This window comes from Dromaius novaehollandiae, chromosome 15 (assembly GCF_036370855.1).
Source record: "Dromaius novaehollandiae isolate bDroNov1 chromosome 15, bDroNov1.hap1, whole genome shotgun sequence".
Taxonomy (NCBI): domain Eukaryota; kingdom Metazoa; phylum Chordata; class Aves; order Casuariiformes; family Dromaiidae; genus Dromaius; species Dromaius novaehollandiae.
The window spans coordinates 19,964,020-19,972,788 of NC_088112.1; the positions used below are offsets into that span (position 1 = coordinate 19,964,020).

Consider the following 8,769-nt stretch of genomic DNA (forward strand, 5'->3'; position numbering starts at 1 on the left):
GGTATTCAATATAAAATAACTAGTAAAAACTGAAAGTGTCAAATCCAAAACACAAGCTTTTTCTTTTCACACCACAAACACATATCTAACTTTGGAGTCAGAAATGTAGTGCTAAAATTACAGCAGGCAGCTTTAACAGAAAAGATTAAGCAGAAAGCAGAGCCATTTTTTTTAAATACACATAATGAAACAGTTTTGCTCCCTAAAATTTATGCAAATATCAACATGACTGGGTGTTTCTCTACACTTAAAAAAAGATTACCTGAAAGTCCCAATTCCAAACAAAAAATACAAGTCGAAGATAATATCAAGCTGAGTGTCAACAGAAATTTTCAGAGATTGTCAGCATGAAAGGCTGGCTATCTGGAATGAAACCTCCTTCCTCTCACCGTATAAAATTCTTATGGGACTGAAAACGAGATAACTTCCTACTTTCCCCAGTTGTAGGATTCATTTGTATTTATTTTATTTTCACCTATGGCGCCAGACTCCCACAAAAAAAATTTAGAATGCTATTCTCCCATCATATGTTGATCTTTATAAGAGAGTCAACTCAAACTAACAAAGCAATAAGATATTTTATTTCATTGTCACTTGTAGTATTTAGTATTTAAACAGGAATGGCTATTTTGATGCAACTGGGAGAATCTCAAAAACACAGCACAGAAGATAGCAAATCAGTTAACATGTAAGTATCTCTGCTGAATCAAAGACTATATGCTGTTGGGTAGTGCTACCATTAAGCAGCAGGAGCAAAACTCCCAGGCAACTGAGATCCCCTTTACATGCAAATGTCTAGTAATAAACAGAGAAAAAATACAGAAATGAATGTCACATTCAAAATTGTCTAATGCAATCCTGCAAGGAGCTAGAAAAACAACAGTTCCCTTGTATTTTTTACATAAACTGGAGCAAATGTTTTATACTGTGGGTTGGTTGCCAATATATACATCTTTCCTTGCATGAGGCAAACTATTGCTAAAAGAAAAAAGGACGGGGGGGTCAGAATGAAAGCACAGGTATGAGCTACACTAGGATTAACAGGCTGCCGGAAACTCACAAACAGTTGAGATTAACAATTTTGTTTCTTCCTACTTTTGATTGATGACACTTGCAGACCAACAGGATTTTTTTTTTTTTTTGCTTAGCTGTTTTGCACTAGAATCATCAAATTCATCACAATCACAACAAATAATTTATAGCAAGGCAAGGATTTGAACAATGAAGTGGCATGTTTCACCAACACTCTCCAGAAGCAGCTGCTTGGTTCGGCATTCTGAACTGGAACAACAGAATCCAGGGATTTCTTTTATTTAGAGCTTTCGTTAAAAAAAATGGGAGTAACACAAAATGAGCAGTTCTTTTTAGCTACAGTCATGCTGGACATATATATGGTTTTGCTGAAAGTGAATCCCTTCTTTCTGTTCTCATCACAAAAAACAAATGTAACTTTATAAGTGTTTATGAAGGAGCGTGAGAAGGGCATCATCTAACTAAACAAAATAAATCATCTACTGACACTTGCATCCTATTCTTCACATCTGTAATAGATAGACGCAGTATATAAATAAACTGTACTAATACAACTGGCAGCTTGGGATCCTGTTCTTCCATTCCCAAAATGACTGGATTTAAGGCTCCTTTCAAGCATTCCAACAGGTAAGAATTTTAATTAAGGTTTAAACCTGGTTGGACAGTCAGATGTTAAAGGAATACAGACTGGAAAGCTTTAGTGTAACTATTGCATTGAGTTCTACAGCCATCAGGGTACTTCAGAACCAAAAAACACAGAAAGTTCATGGCAGAAGATAAAAGTAAAGAAATAGACACAAAGGTCTGTGAAAACATCTCCCATTTTGCTGTAGGTGTCCATGGAGCGACTAATCACTTCCGCAGGGATTCCAGACAGTAAGAGAGCAGCAGTCAGTACTGTTGTTTTTACCTTCTTTTCACACTAAAAGAAAAAAAAAACATATTAAGTTAGTTCTTCTGTTATAATCCAATTCTGCTTTAAACACTGCAAATGTTGTGCCAGTTTCACCCACAGCCAGGCACATTCTAAAGCCATGGGTAAGAGGAGCAGGTTTGGGCTGATTCTCCCCAGGATTCACAGCGCATCCTAGCTAGAGATTCATCCTGTGATGGGTCCAGTGGAGCTGAGTGTGTCTGGCTCACAGCAGACAAAATTCCCCACGGACATCACGCCTACTTCACACTGGCACAGCAGACTGTAAAGCACGGCTGTGCAGCAGCCTCGGCCTGAGTGGGACGCTGGGGTGTGGGAACCCAAGCCAGGCATCTCTACTTGCCGAGCAGGATTAACCTCATCACACTACTTGGCAAAAGAAAGTGTTACTTTTCTAACATAGAAACATGATTTAGAATTGAAAACCAACATCTCCTTTCTAATCTAGTATGATTCCATTTGGTAGTTTTACCCTCTAAACTCAGAAATCTCCAAAAGCCCTTCTGAAAGCTGCTTTTCTGTCTGTAAGGCAAGCCCACGTAGGATCCTGAGGATGCAAAGAGGTCTGACAGGGAGGCAAACAAGAGTTTGAAAAGCAGCTCAAAGTTTTAGTAATTTGAGAATATTCGCTACATATCTTAATTTAATCCAATCTAAATTAAGCATTCAAGAATCTTCCTAAATCTGGTGAGAGAAGAATGAAGCTGATTGAGCTCATGTGGGTGTAACTGTGGTAAAAGAAAGTTGTGGAAAGAAACCACCTCTTTAAATTCTAAAACTGAATAGCCGATTTTAAAAACAGCAGAAACTAGAGATCAAAAGATCTAGCAGATGAGCTAGTGTAGGTCTAAGGCTAATTCTGTTGTTCTGTGTTTTGACACATCACCTTAGATTGACTGCTATGAAGTTCAGTTTTCAGTTACATACTTAACTACAAAAGAACAACTACTCATTTATTCTGATTTTCTACAGATAATCTATTATTCCTTTTAAAATGTAAATGTTTCCCTTCAACTATGGATTGAGCATCATTTAATCCTGCTTTACAACACAGACCAGACAAAATCATCAACCAAAAAAAAAAAAAAAAACAACCAAACTTCAGTACAACTAACTGGTGTAAATATATAAAGCAAGTGATATGCAAATTTTGCTGATGAGCAGGAAGTTTCACAGGCAAATACATGTCTCATTTCAAGTCTTCATTCAAGCCAACATTAGCAACGGAATATAGAGCCCTTAAAAGCCAGGGACTGTCTCATTTTGTAACTAAAAAAAAAATTTTGTTCAGACATCACATATACCATGGCTGTCAACAGCTAACAACAGTAACCGCAGAAAAAGTACTGCCTGGGAGGAAAGCAAAAGCTTCTTAAAGACACAGAAAAACTACCTGGCTTTCCTGGACAGATGTTTCCAAATGGGCTACAGCTAAGTAAGATGCTAGTCCTCATTTTCACAGCAACTTTAAAGAAGATTTGGACTAAATCTGGGAAGATTAAAACCTAGTATTTACTAACAGCATTTGATAACTCTCAATTCTACCGTTTAAAACAAAAGGAGAATACTACACATGCACTGGCCATAAAACAATACAATCTAAGCAGAAGCTTAAATTAAAAGCATTTTAAATTCACCTAATTTTGAAGCATTATTTTACCTTTGGAAAGTACTTGGACAGTCCCATGTAGGCAAGTTGTAGAGTAAGAAATGGTGCAAATATTGACTGTAAGAATAAGAAAGCATATATGAAAATTAACTTGGTCTGAAGTAATAACTAAGAAAACATAGGAATTTAATACTTCCAAAATAATAAACAAAAATTAGGAAGGTAAAAAATAATCTATGGACAATAACAGCACCATTCTTGAATACTACAAACCTAAATAGACAAATTACATGTCAAGAATAGGGTTGTACCTTATTTTCTTTGAGCCTACACCTGAAATTACACAACCATAGAGCACTGTATAAAACTGAGCGCAGTGATCCAGAAGGTGGCAGGCTGCAGCAGTCCCATACCTCTGCGTAACGTACAGGCAGACACCTGGAATACTTGGGAACTAGTGTTCTCAAAAGACTGATAAGTGAGTAGAGGCCACTTATCTTGAGACTACTGTTGTTTTTACTCTATTATTCTTTTGTAGGCTCCACACTACAAAAGCAGTTGACTGATGTCCACAAGGATGTGAACAAATTTGCAGTGTACTTACACAACAACTATTGCAGTGTTTCTGCTCCTCAAACACCATGGACCAAATGTGTGCTACTCAGCTGCTATATGGGGGCTGCATTAGACAGATAACACAGATTCAGAGATGATTATCACCTCAAAGAGCATCAGATATTTATAGCTTTTATACAGTTGTAGGAGATGTAAAGAGTGTCTGAAGTTCCCAACTCACCTAACCACTACCTAAAGACTTCGGCCCTAGAAAAAGAGTATTTCATAGAGAGTGGAGTCCTGAGTTTGCAGTAAGCTAGCAAAATAGAATTGGATCATTTGTTTCCCTGAACTCACCAAGTACTTGCACACAAAAGCCCTGACTGCAATGGCAAGCAGAGCGCATCCCACTAATCTAAAAATGCGGAAAGAATCAAACTCCTCCACTGCATTCCCATTCTCTTGGCTTGGCTTCTCATTCATCAGCTGGTTCCTCAGCTTCAGAGCTTCATCGAATCTGGATAAGTATTGGTCTAATCCATGTCTAGGTGGCCGTGGCACAGCATCGGATGACAGTTCCCCTCTATTACGGTGACGGAGCTCACTCGTGCCCTCGTTGACAAGCTCTGGAGTCTTACTGAACAAGTCCTTCTTATCTCCTTTGAGGTCTACAAGGCTGCTTGCGTGGTCAGCCGTTCCTGACAAATTACAGACAGAATCGCCAAGCACAATGCGCTTGGAAACCGAAGGAACAGGAAGGGAGTTTGATTTATCTTGTTCATGCTGAAGTTTCGATTCTGTGTGACTTTCATCATCTAAGGAAGAGAAATAAAAATAGTTATACACGCTGGATACTCAGAACAACCCTTTAGCAATACAGTGTTGGGATCTTGAGTTGATGTCTCCACTTCCAAAGTGAAAACACGTATTTGTAATTAATAAGGGTGCTAGTTATTAATCACAAAGCCATTTATAATAGTTGAATACCAGCAATCCCATTTTATAAAAAAGCGGACTCAACAGATCAGATAAGCAACCTGTCAAAGAAAGGTTTACGCTCAGACTTAGATTACACCGTAGTTCACAATGATGTGGAAGAAAGAGCGCAGCATAGACTGGACTTTATGACAATAGTCATCAGTGTCACCACAATTACGCTTTTCCACAGCTGTACTCAACGCACTCCTGGCTCCCCTTTGCCAGCCTACCGCAGGCTTTGCATTGCAGGACACAGGGATGGAGCAGACGCTAGCGACACAGCTACACCACGCAGGTCAAGAACCAAAGCTGTCAATCAGCAATGGAAAAATGAAAACATTGGATGTACTGAGGCAACAACACTGTATGCCCAACAAAAAAAGACGCTGTTCCAAACACAAGGAGCAACATAAAAAACCAGACAAAGATTCAAAGAAAGTGAATCACTTGGAGTGTTAAACATCGAGAAATGAGCAGGCGACAGAAAAAGCATGCTTTAGTTTCTTTTTTTCCTTACTGTCAGAGGCAAAGCGGCAAGGCGTTAAGCTCGAAGACGCCGTCTCATGGTGCAAGAGACCACGATCGAGGACACAAACTCCGGCCCCACCACAGACGGGGCCTGACACGCCGCAGCAGCGTTTCGCGGTGCTAAAGCGTACTGACTCACAGCTTACGGCCACCCTTGGAAACCGAAATCCGGGAACTCCTTCCCGACAGGACGGTCCGGTGCTTCACGGCACCCAGAGATAAGCGACCTCCCCACGAGCCCGCAGGAAACCCTGCGCAGCGACCGCGAGCGCCGCACGACCGGCGCCACCCCAACGCGAGGAAACTCCAACGTAAAACACAGGCGCGACACGGAGCCGCTGGGGGACAGAGGACGCGCGGGAGGGGAAGGCCAGGCGGCGGCGGCCGGCCCTCGGCCCGTCTCGGGGGAAGGGGAGCTGGGCGCCCGCCCCCACGGCTCACCCTTGCCCGCCGCGGGCCGGTGGAAGCCCATGATGCGGTTGATCCGCTCCTCCGAGTTCATCAGCAGCTTCCTCCGCCGCAGCTCGGCGCGGCGCTGCGAGGCCGAGAGGCCCGCGGGCCCCCCCGCCGCCGCCGCCGCCGCTCCCGCCCCGCCGCCGTCCATGGCGGCCGGCGGCTGCGGCTCCATGGCGGCGCGAAGGGCCGCGCCGCCGCCCCGCCGCCGCACAATGGGCGCCGCTCCGCCCCAGCGCGCAGGCGCCAACGCCCGCCTCCGGACGCTGAAGCGAGCGCCGCCATCTTGCGTGTGGGCAGAAGGAGCGCGGGGAGCGCCCTTCACTCGCGGCGTCGCTCGCCCTCTGCAGTTACGGCGCCCACAGTGAAGATGGCCGCTGCGGCATCGGAAATGACAGAGCAGCGGGGGAAGCGGCGGAGGCCGGTGCCCTCCTGGGGCGGGGGGAAGGCGTCTCCCTCAGGGCGCTCCCAGGCGCCGGGAGGCCGCGACGGCTGCCGGGTGACTTGCAGACACGATAAGCGCCCACTTACTGGGTTAGTTCCTGGGTTGTGCCCAGTCACCTAACAGCAGAAACCCAGGATCTAGCATTGGCTAATTAAATTGGCTATTAATAACACCATTAATATATCTAAAATAGCCTCACCCTCTGAGACCTATGTCCAGTCCAGGGATTGTTTTTGTAAGAAAAGAGTTTGGACTAACAAAACGCAATTTGACAACCTTCCTAGATTTGAATAGCGCTAGAGGAATTCAACCAGGATGTTTTCCTGCATGCCTACAGGAGAGAAAAAAAAAAAAAAAAAAAAAGCAAACCAATAATAAATTGACTGTTTTGGGCACTAGTGCCAGCCAAACACATTTTTACCCACTGTTCCACAAATTTAAGACAATTGAAAGTTCTGGCTTCCCTCAACAGTAATTCCCTCACATAAAACCAGCAAACGCCCCTCTCCTCCCATTAACTGTGGCCCAAGGTGCCTGAGGAAAGTCTGTTTAACAGCACAATACAAAGATCGGTACAATAACGTAACATTGTCTGTGTAGTAATCAGATATAAAAGCATCATTCGGTAAAAAACCTTCAAGTATTACAATAAAGGATCATATGTGTTTCTGGCCAGGGACAATCTGGAACTAGAAACGAAGACCCGTTATTTAAAATTGCGATTGCACGAAAGGAGCAGAACATCAGGTTTATGCACTAGGCTGAATTCACAGGATAATAGCAGTTTCAAGAACTGCAGTTTCATTTTCAGCACTGTAAAGCGTTCCTACGATCATATAATTGAGATTTTCTGTTGGCAAGAGCTCCAAGTGCTGCTTATATCTACGTTTAGGAACTTTGTCAAGGCAGGCTATATCCTAACAAGGAACAAGAACATGCTTTTGTTGGAGTGCTAGTAAGCAGACATTTTTGCATTTACATGAAAGGGATACATGGGGTAGGAAAATCCCATCTAGGAGGCTATTGTGCTGCACAGATAAGCTTCTCAAATCGTATTTCCAGTAAACACTCATGTACTGTCACTGCATTGCTGTTACTACAGTAAGAAGCTGAAGGGATTGAATATGCACACCAAGGAAGAACAGGAGGAGACACGGACCTGCCAAGGATTCCAGAATTACCAGAAAATTATAAAACAGAACTTCTTAGAGTCCATCGAGATACAACCGGCATAACAACATTCCTATTTATGTATATAAAAAGTCCATCACACCTCTACATATGTGACAAAAAGTGATAAAAGTGCCCACAGTATCTTCCCTTACTCAGACATTCACATAGCTAACACGCGCAGCATTGTCAAAATTAACCGAAAGCTAAACCAAATTTGAAGACAGTGACATGTGGATTCTTTCTGTCAATACTTCAAACTAATTACCTCCAACATCTGTGACATGGGACACTCCTTAACTTGCAGGTGCAGCACAGCACTCCAGTTGAAAGCAGTACTCAGCTTCACGATCCATATCCCTGGACATCCAATGACTGCTTGGATGGCTGCGTGCCGGACACGGAGCCGTAGCCAGAGTCTTGAAATTCAGCAGCATTGAGGCAAAGTTTTTTTTTTTTTTTTTTTTTTTAATGTATACTGGGGAAGAAAAATGGTGCTGACAAGTCCAAATCAAGACTATTTCTAAGTTACTATGTGATTTAGAGAACTTGATAGAATTCTGTATTCAAAAACTGGTATATACAGAGGTCAAAGTACCAAGCTCATGCATTAACTGTAATATATTATGAACCAGAAGCAGCAGTGATGAGAGCTCTTAAAAAAACTGACAAGCATAAGATGGAATGATTTTTTACAAAAAGGAAGGCGTTGAAAGAGTAGGCTGTTAAGTGAAGATAAAAGTTACCTACAATAAAATTAATTACCAACTTGGGAATACGGCTGAAGACAGGCTAAATTCATTCCAGCCACCACTGTCAGCTTGCTCAAGACCACCACCAAACCAGATAGCAGGGTACCATACTGCGGAGTACCGCACCAGTGTGGGCTTACTGAAAGAACAAACCCCAAGTAGGACTGAATAGTGACACTGAGCGACAGGGATGCTCTGGAGGGACAAAAAAAAAATGTCAGTAGCAAAAGGAAAGTTTGAGTCAACTGGAACTAATTTCCCTGAAGCTCCCTCTCAGTTTGTATCATTTAAATATTAAGTTTTAGTTAAAAGT

The 8,769-nt window shown here is 42.6% G+C and overlaps 1 protein-coding gene across 1 annotated transcript; it reads right to left on the bottom strand.

Annotated features, from left to right (window-relative positions):
- Nucleotides 1-559: 559 nt before the first annotated feature.
- Nucleotides 560-6,346, bottom strand: CAMLG (calcium modulating ligand). Its single transcript, XM_026118274.2, has 4 exons — nucleotides 6,078-6,346; nucleotides 4,488-4,945; nucleotides 3,627-3,692; nucleotides 560-1,954 (listed from the first exon to the last, which is right to left on the bottom strand). The coding sequence occupies exons 1-4, from the start codon at nucleotides 6,262-6,264 to the stop codon at nucleotides 1,763-1,765; spliced, it is 903 nt and encodes a 300-aa protein (XP_025974059.2). The 5' UTR covers nucleotides 6,265-6,346; the 3' UTR covers nucleotides 560-1,762.
- Nucleotides 6,347-8,769: the final 2,423 nt, after the last annotated feature.

Coding starts and splice junctions, on each gene's coding strand:
- CAMLG (XM_026118274.2), bottom strand. CDS start 6,264: ATGGAGCCGCAGCCGCCGGCCGCCATGGACGGCGGCGGGGCGGGAGCG. Junction 4,946..6,077: donor CCGGCCCGCGGCGGGCAAGG/GTGAGCCGTGGG, acceptor TCTCTTCCTTAG/ATGATGAAAGTCACACAGAA. Junction 3,693..4,487: donor CTTTTGTGTGCAAGTACTTG/GTGAGTTCAGGG, acceptor TTATTCTTACAG/TCAATATTTGCACCATTTCT.